Source organism: Poecilia reticulata, chromosome 2, assembly GCF_904066995.2.
Source record: "Poecilia reticulata chromosome 2, P_reticulata-male-v2, whole genome shotgun sequence".
In the NCBI taxonomy this organism is placed as follows: Eukaryota; Metazoa; Chordata; class Actinopteri; order Cyprinodontiformes; family Poeciliidae; genus Poecilia; species Poecilia reticulata.
The window spans coordinates 41531251-41549505 of record NC_088831.1 but is presented as its reverse complement, the minus strand read 5'-3'; the positions used below and the strand labels follow the sequence as shown (position 1 = coordinate 41549505).

The following is an 18255-nucleotide window of genomic DNA, read 5'->3' as shown; positions in this document are numbered from 1 at the left end:
GCTCAAAGTTTGAGTTCAAACATGAATTTGATGGATTCATTTACTAACACAACAAAAATGAAAACCACAAACATCCTCACTTATAAAACCTTTGGTTTATTGAGCTGCTTACAAAAAAATAAATAACATTTAAAATAAACAAAACAAAAAAAATCCCAACAAGTATTCAGGTGAGAGTTCGTTAGATGTAATGTTTTGGTCTCGTCTGATTGGTCAACGTTAAATGACGACTCACTGTAGGCAGAATCTGTCCAATCAGAAATCTAAGCTGCTCATATATGAAGTCTTTTTGGTCGTGTGCTATGATTGGCTCAGAGACAACCTAAGGTCCTCCTCCTTCAAGCTGCGGTCCAATCGCTGCGTCTCAGACTCCAGGACTGCTGGGATTGGACGGCGTGAGACGGCGGCCAGCGAATCGTTCAGGTCCTGCCTCATCGAGAGCAGCCATTCGCTGTTTCTGGACGACTGCTCAATAAACTCCGCCTTCTGCTCCTGCTCCACCGCCAGCGAGATGCGGAGACGATTCACCTTGAATGTGCAGACATGATGACATCATCAGCATCCACCTGACCAATCAAGACGTTAAAACTCTTCTTCTGTGGTGATCTCACCTGGTCCTCTAGCTCCCTCACGGTGCGCTCTACGTCAGAGGTGTTCTCAGATGACTGAACACACACCACCACACACACACACCCGTTAATCACACGGAGTCACAGCTGCTTACCTGTGAAGCCTCGTCACACAGACTCACCTGTCTCGCCTGAGTCCTGGAGCTGAGTGAAAGCTGCTGCTGGAGCCTCGATCGTTCCTCCTCCACCTGACGGACAAAAGGGTCACAAATTTACAAAAACCACAAAACACGTAAAAGCAGGACTTTTAGTATCTGTGTTTGTGAAACTGTGGTTGGAAGTTTCCATCCATGAACCGCCGCCCTCAAACCCCGGGAAACTGGTCAGCAGCTACAGGAACAACATTCCAGCCTGCTGTGAGCTGCTCACCACTCAGTCCCTTCAGGAAGCTGCGATCGCAACTATTAATGAAAATTCACTCATCACTGACTGCAACTTTTTAAAAAAGGTCCAGTAAAATCTGCAATTTTAAGCCTGGAGGGGCTGATTATTTCAACACCAGTTATTAATGTCTCCAAAAAATAAGCAAAAAAAGGAAATATTATGATGACAAAGTGAAACTTGCCAAAAGACATTTAAAAAATTATTAGAGTTTATATATGAACTGAAGCCTGTATGTATTAAATTAACTCCAGAATAAATGCACCCTTGTGCCTCAATTTCAGTTTACATTCCTAGGATGGAAAACCAAGAGCTCCATTAAAAGCCCGGAGTTAAAGTGCTAGTGCTGGAGATGAGAGGGTGGACACCTGTTTCAACGTGTCTTTGAGGACACTTCTGTCTTTCTTCAGCTTGTCTTTCAGGCTTTCCAGACGGGAATTCTTCTTGTCCATCCGTTTTTGGTTCAGCTCCAGTTCAGCCACCTGGTGCTGCAGGACCAACAGTCTGTCACTCTGAGGACACACATTTCTCTCAAGGTCAATCAGGACAGCCAGGTGTAAGTGTGTAATCACAGAGGTCATCTGCTCTTAACCCAACCAATCAGACGCTGCACTGACCTCCTCTGAGTGAGGACCCGCCCCCGGGTTCTGCTCCTGTTGGTGCACTCTCTCCCTGTAGCCAATCATGGCTGACTCTGTCCGCTCCAGGGCCATTCGGACCCGGTCCCTGTCTGCCTCCAGCTGCTTGTTGCTCTGAGTCAGTATGTAGAGCTGATTCTTCTGCTCCTCTGTCAAGGCTTTGCACTTGTTCAGCTCTGTTTGGCTCTCTTGCACCTCCATTCTCGCTTTCTCTATCTCCACCTCCTTCTTTTCCACCCTGGACCTCCAATCTGTTTCCACCTCCTCCTGTTTCCTCCGCAGTATCTGGACTTCTGTATTGAGAGCGTTCAGCTTCACCACCTGCTCTTTCTCCACCTCTTCCACTCGAGTCTTCCACTTCTTCTCAGCCTCCTTCCTCCTCTTCTCTGCGTTGTCCAGCTCCTCTAACATCTCACTTTTTCTCCTCTTCAGGCTCTTAACTTTGGCTCGCAGCTCCTCCAGCTCTCCTTGCTTATCCAGCTCCTCAATGGCCGCCTTCTGACTCTCCTCTCTGACTCTGTCCATCTCCTTCTTCATCTCCATCAGGGCGGTCTTCAGACGTTCCCCCTCAGCGTGGTTCTCCTAAGCGAGGAGTCAAAGCGATAAACAGGGTTTCTGCAGGTTTCACAAACTCTAATTTAATATTTTTTAAGACCATTGTGAATGAAATTTAAGACCTGTACCTCTATAGAAATTCATGAACTTTGTCAATAAATTTGCACTACCCATGATAGATGGAAAAAGCTAGCTAGTTAGCTATGTAAAAAAATACATAGACTATATATTCAGATATTTGTGTTGAGGCTTAATTTAAGACGTGATTAAAATAAGGCTAACTTACTTTTTAAAAATGAACGTAATCCATTTAAAGGCCTTCATTTTAGGTAAATAAATGTAAGACTTTTTAAGGATTCACAGACAGGTCAAACATGATGACCTTAGACTGTAACCCTGTCCAGCGGGAGTCTCTGTACCTTCAGGAGAGCCTCCAGCTGGGAGATCTCCTTCAGGGCCACCCTAAGCCCATCCTTCAGCTCCTGGTTCTGCTCCTCCTTCTCCTTCAACTCCTTCCGAACTTGTTCCTGGCTCAGGCTCAGATTCCACACCTGAAACAGAAACCAGAGTATCACAAGCCTGGCAGGCCGCCTGGCTTGGCTTGCCTCCCACCAGGCTTAGCACAGCTTGTTTATTCATTTCATTTTAAACTGCTTTTTTTTAGTACACCAGTAACAGTGGAGACAAAGATGGTTTATAGTTGATGTATTGAAAATGGCAGCGTGTCCCACCACTGGCACCTAGCGCGTTGGCCTGTGTGATTTGAAAGGTGATCTTGCAGAGCAGATTCACCTCAACCATCAAGGTAAGTATCAAGTACAAAAGCTCAACACAAATTGTGAGCATAGTTGTGTTTTTAAAGGTTTGTGTTAAGTGTTTAGTGAGAATATGAGCGCATATATCTTTGTGAATGAAGAATGATGTGTGGCGTGTGCATGTATGTTTCATATGCTCGCTCAATAAAAGCCCGGGTCTGTGTCTGTACTGCAACTTAATGAAGTTGATGTAAATGAATCACATCACTTACATCAATAGGCCTTTTTCATTCAGGGTGTTTCTTGTAAATACTGCATTCATTTGGATAAATAACAACTAATCTCAATCAACAATTCAAAATACTGCATCCAGCAGCATATCTTACTAAAAAAAGAAAATACTTCATACAAGAAATACAGTGAATATTTTATCCTAAGAAAATTTTGTTAAGCAAATAAATACTTATCATTACCGATTTTAGATTTTTTTTTATTATTACTTGTTTAAATGTGACCAAAGCTGGTCCAGTGTTGTACGGTGCCTAGAGTAGAACATGATTTAGAGCCCTTCATCCTGTTAAGAAAATCACCACCACTAACACTTTCTCTGCAGATTTGGTGGAATCTGGGACATGGAGGCATGTTTGAAAATGGGCTGCACAGTGGTGCAGTTGGTAGAGCTGCTGCCTTGTAGCAAGTAGGTCCTGGGTCTTTCTGCATAGAGTTTGCATGTTCTCCCTGTACATGCATGGGTTTTCTCCGGGTACTCCAGTTTCCTCCCACAGTCCAAAAGCATGACTGTCAGGTTAATTGTCCCTAGGTGTGTGTGTGTGTGTGCATAGTTATTTGTCCTGTGTGTCTCTGTGTTGCCCTGCGACGGACTGGCGACCTGTCCAAGGTGACCCCGCGTCTCGCCTAAACGTTAGCTGGAGAGGCACCAGCAACCCCTCCTGACCCCACTAAGGGACAAGGGTGTTAGAAAATGGATGGGTGAAAATTTGTCATGTGTTCAATAGTTTTTTGACGCATCGTAGTTTTATAAGGTGAACCATTTTGGGACCTAAAGGTAAATACTGTGGAGTTGATTGATGTTTGATTAAAGATCCAGTTTGCTGATTATTTAATTGTGATTTAACTTTAGGGGAAAAAAATATTTATTTTAATTGAATTTTTGTGTTTGCCTTTTTTAAGACTAAGCTGTATGTTGCGTATTATAATGTTTTTCAGTAACTCTACTGTAGTTATCTAGTCATATTTTAAAATTTCCTCTTAACTTTGATCATTTTTTAACTTAAAAACATGGCGGACCGCCCAGCACCCCGACCACCAGACTTAGCTAGTTTTCTGGAGGAAACCCTGAATGGATTTCACCTCCTCAGTATCTCCTGCTCCTCCCTGGATTGTTTGTGTACCTGACTCCGCAGGGAGCTCAGGCTCTCCTCCTTCACCTCCACGTTCCGCTGAACACTTCTCAATTCCTCCTGCGCCTCCTCCCTCCCCAGGTGCTCCTTCTTTGCTTCCTCTTTAAGATCCAAGATGTCTTCTCTACTTTTCTTCAGCTTCTCTTGCATCTCCAGCTTCTCCTGCTGCTCCTTCTGGAGCTTCTCTTTGAGCAGCGACACCTCCTCTTCACTCCTCTTGTGGGCCTCCTTTACAGTCCCCACCTCCATCTCTGTCCTTGTTAACTTCTCCTTCATCTCCTCCTTCTCCTTTTTCATGTCCTCAGTGATGACTTTTAATGCATCCTTGGTCGTCCTAACCTCTTCCTCCACCTCCTCCTTCCTCTTCATCAGTTCATCTCGGATTTTCTCCCCTTCCTGGAGCTCCTTCACCAGCTCCTCTTTGAGTTCAGACACCTCCTTCTCAAATATTCGGAGCTTCTCCTGCTTCTCCTCCTTCTCTCTAATCACCTCCTCTCTGAGAATTGACACCTCCTCCTCAAACGTCCTCAGTTTCTCCTGATTTTCTCCTTGCTCCTTATTCATCTCGTCTCTCAGTGCAGACACCTCCCTTTTGCTACTTATCAGCTCCTCTAGTACCTCCTCCATCTGTCTCCTCTCCGCCTGCGCCATTTGGTTGATCATCAACTCATTTGACATCCATTCCTCCTCCCTCCTTCTAAGCTCCTCCCGCGTTGCTTCATGTGCCGCCTCCTGCTCTTTTTCCATCAGTCTCCTCTCCTCCTTTTCCCGTCTCCTCTCCCTCTGCATCTCCTCTCTCAGAGCGGCCATATCCTTTTCAAAGCTCCTCAGCTGCTCCTGCTTCTCTTCCTTTTCTCTTTGCTCTTTATACAGATCTTCTTTCAGTTTAGACACCTCCCTTTTACTCTTAATCAGCTCCTCCATGTGCCTCTCCTCCTCTTGTGCCTTCTTGATACTCATCAGCTCATTTGACCTCCACTCCTCCTCTCTTGATCTCAGCTCCTCCTCCTTCTCTATTTGTTTTCTTTGGACCTCCTCTCTGAGCTCAGATAGCTCCTCTGTCTTCCTCTGCACCTCCTCTGTAAGACCTGTCACCTCCATCTCCTTACTCTGCAGCTCCTCCAGCAGTCCTGCCTTCTCCTCCTCCAGCTCTCTCAGTCTGGATCTCCTCCTCTCCGCCTCCAGATGAAGCTCTTTCTCAGCTAACTGTTGCGCCTTTTGCTCCTCTTTCACCTCCCTCAGCTCCTCCTCCAGTCTTCTCAGTTTCTCCTCTTTCATTCTTAGAACATTACTCTGTTCCTCCATTTCTTTTAGCTTCCCTTCTTGCTCCTTCTCCTTTGCTTCCAGTCTATCCTCTAACCTCCTCCTCTCCTCCCTCACTGTGCTCAGCACCTCCTTCTCTTTCTCCAGTTGCTGCTCCACCTCCCTCACCTTCTCCTCATTCCTCCTGCTCTTCTCCTCCTCAATCCTTCTGCACCTCTCCCCCTCTCTCACCTCTTCCTCCCTCTCCTCCAGTGTTGCTCTCAGTTGCTTCACCTCCTCTACTCTATCTTTAACAACTTTGTTGAGTTTTTTCTGCTCCTTTACACTCATGTCTGCCTTCTCCTTCCACTCCCTCACCTCCTCCTCCTTCTCCTCCAGCGCTGCCTTCATCTCCTGCACCTCCTCTTGTCGCTCCTTGATGACCCTGTAGAGCTTTCTCTCGTCCTTGGAGCTTGCCTCTGCCTTCTCCTTCCACTCCTCCTCTCTCTCCTCTAGTGTGACCGTCAGCTCCTGCACCATCTCTTGTAGCTCCTTATTGATCTTCTGCAGCTTTTTCACCTCCTTATCACTGAGCTCTCCTGTCTGCTGCCACCTCCTCAGCTCCTCCTGCAGCCTCTCGCAGGCCTCCTCCTTCTCTCTGACCTTCTTATTCGCTCCCTCTTTATTGGCTTGAGCCTCCTGCAGCTCCTTGCTGTGGGAGGAGATCATTTTCTCTTTTTCTCCTTTCTCCTTCTCGAGGAGCACCTGAGTTTCTATCAGCAGAGCCCCCAGCTGCTCCTCCTGCACCTCCTTCTCTTTCAGTTTGTGACAGACCGCCTGCCGCTCCCGTTCTCCTTCCTCCTTCTCCTTCTCAGTCTGCCTCAGGCTCTCCTTCAGCTCCTCCAAATCCTCCTGTGTGGCCCTCAGCTGCTTCACCTCCTCTGCTCTCTCCTTAACTATCTTAGTGAGTTTTTTCTCCTCCTTCCCACTCAGCTCTGCCTTCTCCTTCCACTCCCTCACCTCCTCCTCCTTCTCCTCCAGTGCAGCCTTTAGCTGTTGCACCTCCTCTTGTTGCCCTTTTATGACCTTGTTGAGCTTTTTCTCCTCTTTCACCCTCGCATCTCCCTTCTCCTTCCACTCCTCCTCTCTCTCCTCTAACACTCCTGTCAGCTTCTGCACCGCCTCTTGTAGCTCATTATTGATTTTCTGGAGCCTTTTCACCTCCTTATCACGGTGCTCTAATGTCTGCTCCCACATCCTGACCTCCTCCTGCAGCTGCTCACAGACCTCCTCCTTCTCTCTGACCCTCTTATTTGCTCCCTCTCTCTCAGCCTGAGCCTCCTGCAGCTCCTTGACCAGGGAGGTTATTGTTTCCTCTTTTTCTCCTCTTTCTTGTTTCTCCTTTTCGAGGAGCACCTGAGTCTCTGTCAGCAGAGCCTCCAGCTGCTCCTCCTGCGCCTCCTTCTGCTTCAGTTTGTGGCAGACCGCCTGCCGCTCCCGTTCTCCTTCTTCCTTCTGCTCCTCAGTCAACCTCAGGCTCTCCTTCAGCTCCTCCACCTCCTCCTCTCGGTCCCTAACGGCACTGATCTGTCGCTCCAGGCCGCGCTCCCTCTTCTCCACCTCCTCCCTCATCTCTTCATACTCCTCCTGAGCCACGTTCAGCCTGACCTTCAGGAGCTCCACCTCCCCAACTTTCTCTTTCAGCTGCTCCTCCAGCTCCTCCTTCTCCTCCTGCTGTTTCTCCCTCCGTCTCCACTCCTCCCCCTGTAAAAAGGAGATTTCTTTTCTCAGCCTTCTGATTTCCTCATCTGCGACAGCTCTCTCTGTCCGCCTCTCCTCCTCCTCTCTCCTCAGCTGACGGAGCTCTTCCTCCATTGTTTTCTGTTCTGTTTCCAGCTTCTCGATCCGTTCGCACAGAGCCTCCGTCTCTAAATCCCTCTGGTTCTCCTCCTCTTTCCTCTTCACCTCCTCCTCTTCTAGACTGACCTCGTTCCTCTTTGCTTGCTCCTCCAGTTTGTCCTTCTCTACCTCTACTCTCTGCAGTCTCTCCATCGTGAAGCTGATCTCAGTCTCTCCCTCAGCCACCTCCTCCCTCAGTTTCTCCACCTCTCTCTGCCTCTCCTCCACCTCCTCCATCAGTCCCTCGGCGCGCCTCCTCAGGGCCTCCACCTCTCCATCTCTCATGCCGAGCTCTTTGTTCAGAACTTCTCTTTCTCTCTGCCACGACTCCTCTTCCTCCTTCCTCTTGGCGTCTTCCTCCATCCTCCTGGTCTGCAGCTCCTTCACCTCCTCCGTCAGCCTCTCCATTTCTACTTTCAACTCTTTCGTTTCCTCCAGCATTCTTTCCCTTTTCTCCCTCTCATCTTCTCTTCTTGCCGTCTCTCGCTGCAGTTCTCCTCTCAGACACTCGATCTCACCTTCAGACAGACAGAAACATTAAATCACAACCAGACTTCTTTCCGTTTTCCTCTCTGAACTTTCTAAATAAATCTCCAGGAGGAGTTTGAACTTCTTCCTCTCTCACTTGAACAGATTCCTTATTTTTGATTTTCAGCAGATTGATTGGAAACAGATTCTTTTTTCCAGAAGTCTTCAACGTTGGGGTTGTGACCTGAGTCAGCAAAATGCCATGAAGGCCTAACAACCTGCACAGGTGGCTCCAATGTTGAAGACCTGTAACAGCTTTTTTTATCCGGGAACGGCCAGGAACAAAAACTGAAACAGGTCAAAGGTCTAATCGACCTTTGACCTGTGACCTCTGACCCATGTAATGAACCAGCGACAGCAGTGCTCTCTCTGACTGACCCTGCAAGATGGCTTTGGCCTGCTGCAGTGTACAGATGTGTGTGTTCTGCTGACATCTGTCCACCTCAGACTGGGAGAGCTGCTGCTGCTGCAGGCGGAGCTTCAGGTGGAGGTTCACCGACACGGACCTGCAGGAGGAGCAGACGAGCTGTGGTCAGACACTCCTGTTAGGAGGAGAAGGAGGCTGACGTTAGGTGTGTTCACTACCTCAGCTCCTGTAACTCCTCCTCCAGCTGCTCCTTGTATCTCCTCTGAACTTCCTGTTCCTCCTGCAGCTTCTTGCTTTCTCTCTGCAGCTCCTCCTTCTGCCTCTCCGTCTGATTCAGCTGCCCCTCTGAGTTCCACAGCTGTTCCTGCAGCTCCTTTAGTATCTTACGTACCAGGATGTGCTGGGAGGATAACTGAGGAGCACAGAGGAGCAGTCAAACACGATGCAGGTCAACATGAGTCTCATCAGTGTGGGGCTTTGAGACATGGCTTAAAAATAAAATCTGATTCAATTTTCTCATTTTAATTGATATTTATGTTTCTCGCTTTCTCTTCTGAAAAAAGAAAATACAAATAAGCAAAAATATTTTCAGAAAGTGGATGTTGTTTTAAAACTTTTTTTGAGTTGCCCGACAGCATATTAGGGCCAGGATGAGAGGATTTTAGTTTAATTACGAGAATGTAATAATTTTATTAGCAAACAAAGACACAGTTTTACCTGAATAAATGTCTTAAAATTACGAGAAAAAAGTTATCAGGATCTATTGTCACCACCTCAACCTGTGTGGTTCTGTCTTATAAAAACAAACAGGATTGTTTCAAAGTCTTCCTAATGATAATCATTTGTTATAAAGTGTTAAGTATTTTTAAGTATAATGGCAAACAATGCTCAACATTCCTCCTTTATTTTTATTTTTTCTGTTGGAATTCTCATAAGATTACTACTTTTTTCTCCAAATATTACAATTTAATTCTTGTAATTAAAACAATCTTAGCCTGACCCTAATATTTTGTGGTAGAGTTGACCTGAGTTCAAACTCCAAATAAATACAAGTGTAAAATATGCATGTCAAACAAGATGACATCACTCTGAACTATGGAAACCCAAGGAGTGAATTGGTGAAAAAAAATTCCAATATTCCAAAAGTTAAATCTACCAAACTATGAATAGAATGAAATTGATCTAATCGATGACTCTCCAGCCCTCCATCAGCCTGGTTTCCTGTTTACCTCGTCCAGCTGCTGATCTGTGATCTTCTTCTCCTCCTCCAGGGAGGCCAGCTCCTTCTCCGTCTCCTCCAAGTTTCTCTCCAGGTGTGAGCGTCGCTCCTTCAGCTGATGGATGACGTCAGCGTCCGTCTCCGACTGAACTCTGAGGAGATTTGATTGGTCGGACCAAAACGCTAAGGGTGGAGGTTCTTCTCCAGGTGTAGAGACTCACCTCAGGAGGCTGCACTCACTCCTCAGACTTTTAATGTCTCTCTGCAGACCGCTGACCTCTGACCTCAGAGTCTGCAGCTGTGATTGGGTGTCTGACAGCTCTGTCTCCAGCTGAAACAAACATGACCGGAGAGATGTGGTGAAGCTACGGGAAGCTGCCCTGGAGCCTCTGAGCCAGGCGGCAGAGAGTTTTACCTTCAGCAGCTGCATGTTCAGATCTCGTTTGTCTGTGGCCAGAGACGAGTTCAGAGCCGACATTTTTTCCAGGGCGTCCCGCGTCTCCTGAACCTCCCTTTTCAGCAATGTCTCTGAGGAGGAGAGGTGCAGCACGGACTCCCTGCACTGAGCGGAGATCGCCAACCGGGGGCGACAGAGAGGGGCACCACCAGTAAACACAGGGTTAAAATGAACAGCTGACATCCACTGAACACTCAGGGACATTCAAACCTTCTGCAGGGCTTCTCTGGCATCAGCACCTTCTTCTTCTGCTCTCTGCCTGTCCAGCTGCTCCCTCTCCAGCGTCACCTACAGGTAGACCAGCAGTTATTCGTTTCTATCCTGCAGATGTGAGTTCTCTGGGTAATAAAACTGGAAGCAGAGTTTGTACCTTCAGGCTGTGGATCTCAATCCGCTGCTGAGTTTCTCTCTCTGACAGCTGGACATTCTCCAGAAGCTCCTCCTCCACCCTGCAGCAAAGAGAGCAGCTGTAAAACCAGAAAGGACAGCAGAACGACGGCTGGGGCATAAACCAATTTTACCAATTAAACCAAAATTTTGGTTTTTGAAGATTGGAACTTTTTTCACAGATGCACTCCTTGGGTCTCCGTAGTTCAGAGTGATGTCAGCAAACTCAGGGTGGCCATCTTGTTTGAGAAGTATGTTTTACAGTTTCTATTTACGAACTCTACGACAATGCATAAGGGTCAGGCTAATTCTCTTAATTACGAGAATAAAGTCATAATATTACAAGAATACAATTGAAATATTAGGAGAATTAAGTAGTAATTTTATGAGGAAGAAAAGAAATAGTTAGTTATCCAGACTTTCTCATTAAAGTCTTGCTAATATTCTGACTTAAACAAGAGAGGAGGTTTTGTCGTACAACTCACAGAAGAAATTATTTAAATAAAAGACACTTTTTGAAAATGTTTCCTGTGACTTGTAATTTAATTTTTACAAAAGAAAGCAAGTCGTGAATTTTTTAAAAATTAAAATTAGATTTGGTTATAAAAAACTCGACACTTTATTTTTATGCCATATCGCATTACATTAGCATCAGACAGGCTCACAGTTTCTACCTTTTTTGATTGTTTCTTTTTCTTATATGCTTCTGAGTAAAAGCAGGTCAATAATTGTGCTCCTTCTTCCTCCAACAGTAAGAACAACAGAAAACTTAATAAATGGGAATCTATTTTTTACAGGTAATATTTCTTAAAGAAAATATTTGTAAAAATTACAACATTATAACAGAACCAATTAAAAGCAGAATAAATAACAGTATATCATAATATCACACACGTCTCAGTAGAACCTGTTGGTACCGTTTGTATCTTTCTGCCTCCAGCTGTCGGGTTCTTTCCTCCAATCTGTCTCTCTCTCTCCTCAGTCTGTCGATCTCCCTCTTCATCTCCTCCTCTTTCATCTGCACCTCCTCCACCTGCAGACGCAGGGAGGTGGACGCCTCCTTCTCCCTGTCACAGAAACACAGATTTTATCAAACGGCTCCCTAAACTAAAAAGTAAACTGAGTTCATCCTGGGGAACTGATGATCAAACTGATGATCTGATCCAGAATCTCAGAAAAGATCATTTCCTTCACTGAGGGAAGTGAAAGAAAAATTTGATCGTCTTCTCGGCGCCCCATTAGGGGCCGTGGCCGACCCCCGGCGGGGCCAATCCGAGGACCTCACTAAACCATCCAATCGGTAGTAGCGACGGGCGGTGTGTACAAAGGGCAGGGACTTAATCAACGCGTGACGACTAATGAGACTGGTCAAAATTAAATCAAAAACAGAAGCAACCAGCAGGGGACAGCAGCTCAGTCACCTGCTCAGAGAGTCCAGTGTGTGTTTCAGTTCTTGCTGTTTGTTCCCAGTTTTCATGTCCAGCTGCTGTTTTTCTTCCTCCAGCTGTTTCAGGCGAAGCTGCAGAGACGTTTGCTCCTCGCTGAACCGCCGCAGACTTAACTCCGCCCCCTAACACACAGACACACACAGACTGAGTCCTCAGTCCACACTTAGGCCCAGCTAAGTGTGGATAAAGACGCACACTTAGCTGGGTCTTTATCTTGGTCTAGTGGTCGTAGTGTGAATCGTGGAATGTAAATGGTGTGTTTTGGGCTTTGACCCTGTTTCAGTCACCAACCTGCAGCTCCTCGTGTTTCCTCTGCAGCATGCTCTCAGTCTGAGACAGAACCGACAGCAGGGAGGACGGATCCAGACTGAGGACGCTGTCCGTGGAGACGCTCGGCGTCTGGTTGCCGATCCTGCTCAGGGACCGGAACTGAAGACAAAACGTCCAGATGAACTGATGGGCCAGGAAGAAACAGAATCTGATTGGAGGAGAGGCTCACCATGCTGATGACAGCCTGACCGACCGAATGCAGTGTCCTGTCTGATTCCCTCAGCCGCTCCGCCTCTGCCTCCGATGCCTCCCTCGCTCTGTCTGCCGTCTCCAGGGAGCGACTGAGTTCCTCAATCCTAACACACACACACACACACACAGATGGAGGGAGGTAAAGACCTGAGCCTCCGACACAACCTCGATACCCAACATGTCTTTTACCTTTGCTCCAGCTGGAACACGTCCACTTCACGGTGGAGCTTCAAGTCCAGTGGCTTCTCCTCCTCCTCATCTTCTGCTAAGGTGAATATCCCAAGGGGAAAAGGGGAGCGGGGACAAAGAAGAGAGCCTGAGACGTCTGGAGGAGGGAGGATGAGAGTGGAGGACAGAGGAGGAGATGAGTATGATGGAGGAGGAAGGTCAGAGGAGGCAGGTTTGATCTGAGGGGCGCTGAGCCTCAGTGAGGAGCAGACGGAGTCGCAGCTGCAGAGGAGAGACGAGGAGAGTCTGGAAAACTCCGCCCTGAGCTGCCACAGATCCCTGCAGGAAAATGATCCACAAGAAGATGCTTAAACACCAAACTGACCTCTGACCTCAGGGTTTCCCACAGTAAAAGTCAAGCACTTTCCAAGCTGTTTCATGGTTAGTTTTCAAACTTTTCCAGGACCACACTTTGGTTTCAATTCACTATTGTATGACGCAACTTATAGATCTGCAGAAAAAAAAAAAATCTATAGAGAATTGAAATTCCTCGTCTGGCAATTCTGAATCAATTTAAAATGATCAAAATTTGATTTTAGTCAGCATGAGACTGATTGAATTTGATACAGTATGGAGCCTTATGAAATAGTTTTAAATAAATGTTTTATTTGTTTACAGTCTCTGCTCTTCCTGTGAGTCACATCATTTAAACAGTGTGACTCACAGAATTTTTTTTTCTGAATTAAAAATTGCTTCGGAATCAAATCATGACCCTAATTGCTACACACTGAAAGATTTGGATCTTTAATCGTTTATTGTTGTAAATAAAAATGTCTTCTGATGGTATACCATCAGGGACAGGGTAAACTAACTAACATTTTAAGTTCTAACTGACCTAAAACAAGACAGTCTGATATGTCTTCAAGTAGTGAGATAATAAATGTGTATTTTTTTGGTGTATGAAAATATATGGTTTCAGCTGTTAATTATGCTTACAATAAAAATGTAGGCTTTTAATCAAAGGGTAAATTGGACTTTATTACAAAACTGAGCAGTTTTGTAATAAACCTTCCAGTGTTTTCAAGGCTTCCAAGCCTTGAAAACACTTAATTGAAATTCAAGCATTTTCAAGAGTTTAAAGCAGCCATGTTGCTTTACAGTAGGAAGTGAAACCATGATGATGTCAGAGGTGAGATGACTGAACTGACCTGTCAGCAGCTGTTCTCAGCTTGTGACAGTGTCGCCTCAGATCAAGTACAGATTTCCAGAGTGACAGCAGCCGGGCCTGCTGCTGACCTATGTGACCCCATCGACACTAAATACATAGAAACACACACACACACAAGCTATTGGTTCGATTTGTTCTGGTTTGAACATCAGTTTATATCCAACAATCCTCAAACCTCTTTCTCTCTCTGGCAATCGGCCTCTTTCTGCTCCACCTCCTGCACGGCTCTCGTCCAATCAGCAGTCAGCTTCCTGAGGTCTTCTGCCAGCTCCCCGTTGGTCTGCTCTGATTGGCTGAGCTGGTGGCGAAGGAGAGTGTTGGTGTCAGCCAGACTGGCAGACCTGAGGGGGAAGAGATTGTGAGCTTTGTGATCGACTCCAACCGCCTGAAACGCGCACACACACACACACACACACACACACACACACACACACACACACACACACACACACACACACACACACACACACACACGCACACACGCACACACACAGACACCTACACACACAAATGCCTACCTCTGCTGTTCCTGCTCCAGACTGATGAGGGCGCTCTCCAGAGACTGGCTGTGCTCATCTCTGATTCTCCGCTGTAAAACAGAAACACATCTGAGCGGCTGCAGTTCTCCTGCTGTATCCAGGAGGTTCTGTGGTACCGCTGAGGTTCTGGACTGACCTCAGAGACCAGAACCCTGGAGTGATTTTCCTGCATATGCTGATCCAGGCGGTGACACCGCTCCTTGTACTCGATCACCTACAGAAAAACATCTGGAACATTATCTCCATTTTCAATCAGTGTGGGTGGAGTCAGGGTCCACTGCTCAGTCCCTCCAAGATGTTGTGATGGTTTTTTGTGCTTGCTTTGGCCTAAAATAGCAGATTTCACAGTTTTCAAAAAGTTTCATATTTTTTAAGCTTTATTTTTCCCTCAACATGTTGAAATTGCAACACATAATCTTCCCTTTCCTTCAGTTTTCTAGTCAACTTATTATCCCTCTTTACCTGGGAAGAGCCAGCAGCTGGTCACTGGTCTAATGTCTCCTCCCTGACTCTTCGCTCTTTTTATTGAGACAATAAAATATTATTTCTAAATATGTGTACAGCAACAGCGAGCACAACTTCTGTAAAATTGAAGAGGATTTGGTTTATTCTTAGCATTACCCAACTAGCAAGCACCATAACCTAAGTTAGAACATTAGTATTCTTGTTCACAAGCTAAGTATAATATATTGGCATGGATTAACCACCCTCACTTATTTTACATGGTTTGTTTGAAGGAAAATTCTGTATAAATATAGACATTCAGAACATCTCAAAATGGCTTTGTAGAAACTAAAAATAAAAAAAAAAGGTGAATGTTGCAGGTAGCGTCACACGTTTTCATCTTCCACATTTGGCTTTCAAGAGTGGTTGTGGAACAGGAAGTTAAATTAAAAAGAGGCTAAAAGGATTGGTCAGAATAGACATACACCCACAGGTGATTGGTCAGATTTGCTGTAAATTTGCGATGATTGGTGAAAATTGCAAGTCAGTGCAAAATTTGATGACTGAATGATGACTGAATTTGCATTCATAGTTGTGATCGCAACATCATGACTTCCTGAAGGGACTGAATGTTTGACTTGAGATGCAGAATGAACTGTTTCTGCTCCGCAGCGCCCCCTCTGGCCTCACCTTGTTCTGCAGACGGTGGATCAGCAGCGCCTGTCTGGCCTCCCTCTCCCTCCCCTCCTTCAACTTCTTTTTCCACCTCCTCTGCTCCTCATCAAGCAGGGACATTGAAGGATTCAGAGTCTGGCAAAGCTGGAGAGAGAAACATTTTGAGAACGTTGATCTCCTGCTGATCACCTGAGCTCCACCGGGTGATCAGTCCCCTCACCCTGTCCGTCAGAGCTTTGCTCCTGGACTCCAGCTCCTCCTTCTCAGCTCGGCTCTCCGCCAGATCCTCCTGTAGTCGACACACCTCCACCTCCAGCTCCGCCTTCTGCTGCTGCCAGCCATTTAGCAGCTTTGACTCCATGCTTGGAAAGAGAATAGGGTTTATCTTCTGTGTTCAGCTGTAACTTTGTTTCCACTATAACTTCAGTATTACTTTAACAGAGCCACACAACATATTAATATCTGTCAGTCTCACTACAGAGGACTGAAACAATTAATTGGATTAATCGCAATGAATTGATTATTCAAATAATGGTAAACTAATTTAGTTAACTGTAGAATACAAACTCAGAAATAGACCATTTACTGAACAAACTGCACACTCAGCAGTAATTAAACCACAAATATAAAAAAAGAACAACCACTTATCACATATATAAGTACAAGCTATAGTTTTAGTTTTACCTGGTTCAAATTGTGTAAAAAATAAAAAAATCTCCTAATAAGCACTTTTTCTATCCAATTATCTGATTAATCCAAAAACTAATCCTCAGATCAGTTCTACACTGTACTGATGCAGGAAGGCTGAGCTTTTCACATGTTGATGTTACAAGTTTCTATCTGCAGATGCATTCTTTGCTACAAATGATCAAGCATAAACTAAAGGAATGCTTTGTTGTTGAATTTTAGGCAATACAATTTTTACTTTTTACTTAAAAAAGGAATTGAATTATCTGTTTATTTGCATCTTCTGTTGTATTTATAATATTGTATAATAATGCTTAAATTCAACTCTGCAGAACATGCTAATTTTGTTAATCATCAGAATAATTGATACATCAACCAAAAACTAAAACAATCATTAGTTGCAGCTCCACAGGAGACCAAAACAGTAAAGGAATGTTTAACTTATGAACTCTAAAATCATTCTGTCTTTACATCGACTGCTCCGTTAAAGCATCGAGTCACTTCAGCTTCTAATACCTCAACCCTTTAGCATACTAATGCAGTAATTTATGCAAAACGAGCCCTGACCAAGTCTTGAGTGTATATACTGTAAAGTTTATGGACAATCTCTTTTAACTGGTTGTGCAATATTCTAATTTTATGAGTGCATTTCAGGTTTTCCATCAACTGTAAGCTAAAAACATAAAAACTCACAGATATGTAACACTTTACATGAATGAATCTCTATAAAATACGAATTTGTTGTTCATTTGCTGTCCTGCTAGTGCTGACTCTCGGCTCAGTTCGGCTCTATTCGGCTGCAGTCGCTTTGAGTTTTTAATCTGTAAACTGCTGACGCTCCAACTGTTATGTCCGAATCAGAACCGGATTAACAATGGTCTTAACTGCTTAACCACCCAAACATCAGTGCCCGAACAGAACCAAACCCCAACAGACAAGCGGGACTGTAGAAGTCAAACCCGAACCAAACAGATCCGTTAGCCGCCTAGCATGCAAACACCGGAACCACCGACTGACCAAAGTTTCTACCTGAACTAATGCCGTGAAGTTCTGGTACAATCCGTCACCGGGACAATGGCTTGCGGTTAATTTAGTTTTTTCGGTTTAACGGGAAGAAATTTTCACTTTCAAACCGGGAGCCTTACCTTTTTACCCGGACACCGAAGCTAAACAACCGCCCGTAGTTTCCATAGCGACGCCTCCTGACCGGAGGAGTAACGGTAACGACCTAACGGTTTATACCGCTGGAAACATGGAAACTGTGAATATTAGGCAGGAAAATTATCAAATTTAGCTGAAATTTTTTAGAAGTTAAATAGCAACTATCCATTGTGGTTTAAATGTAACTTGTTGAAGAAATAGAGTCATAAATACAATTTAAAGAGGCACAAATCTCGATCAAAAATAAACTTATTACTGCCTCAATCAAAAAGTCGAGTTCATAAATGATTTGTGACAAATTATTCAAACAAAAACTTTAACTTTAAAACCTTTATTTTAATTAAATTGTTTCCAAAATGCATCTTCAATTGACACCAAACAGTAGCTACAGAAAACAACATTATATTAACATTGGTTTTAAAAGAATTTGATAAATTATAGAATTTCAAAATAAAATAAAAACAGTTCAATTAAAAAGTTGATTTAGGTTATCAAAATATTATATTCACTTTAAATATAGCACAGAAAATGTATCACAGAAAAAGTTACTTGAAAATAAACTCAGAATTTCTTTCTTTACAGTAGCTCTTTTATAACCTGAGGAGAAAATTGGGTTTACAATATTACAAAATAACAACGAATAGTAGTGAGTTTACTGTCCTGCAGTAAAAACACAAATCAATAAATAAATGCAATAAAAAAACAGGCCAGATTGAAACAGGGCCAAAGAAAGAGTCTATTATAGAACAGAAATTCATTAAAGCATCATTAATTCTAATATTTAACATCATTTACATAAACAATTTTCATTAAGTCATTAATTTTAGACCTCAGAGAACATTTCAGTGAAGATTTGTATATGATTGAGCAGAGAAACCTATAGAGGGCAGCAGCGGGCAGTAATG

General features: G+C 44.5%; 1 protein-coding gene across 3 annotated transcripts; it reads right to left on the bottom strand.

Moving 5' to 3' along the window:
- Window positions 1-76: 76 nt before the first annotated feature.
- Window positions 77-17426, bottom strand: LOC103461780 (uncharacterized). Of its 3 annotated transcripts, none has more exons than XM_081604647.1 (26): window positions 17335-17426; window positions 15723-15864; window positions 15518-15646; window positions 14520-14597; window positions 14363-14433; window positions 14020-14185; window positions 13825-13931; window positions 12638-12955; window positions 12426-12552; window positions 12218-12355; window positions 11900-12048; window positions 11396-11545; window positions 10462-10540; window positions 10302-10379; window positions 10050-10196; window positions 9856-9965; window positions 9645-9786; window positions 8634-8827; window positions 8427-8554; window positions 4371-8038; window positions 2623-2754; window positions 1628-2230; window positions 1379-1522; window positions 752-817; window positions 612-665; window positions 77-528 (listed from the first exon to the last, which is right to left on the bottom strand). In XM_081604647.1, the coding sequence occupies exons 2-26, from the start codon at window positions 15861-15863 to the stop codon at window positions 301-303; spliced, it is 7347 nt and encodes a 2448-aa protein (XP_081460773.1). In that variant the 5' UTR covers window position 15864; window positions 17335-17426; the 3' UTR covers window positions 77-300. The 3 variants fall into 3 exon arrangements, with proteins under 3 accessions (XP_081460773.1, XP_081460772.1, XP_081460774.1); XM_081604646.1 differs by having other exon boundaries at window positions 17219-17341; XM_081604648.1 differs by having other exon boundaries at window positions 6000-8038; window positions 17219-17341.
- Between the last annotated feature and the right edge of the window lie 829 nt (window positions 17427-18255).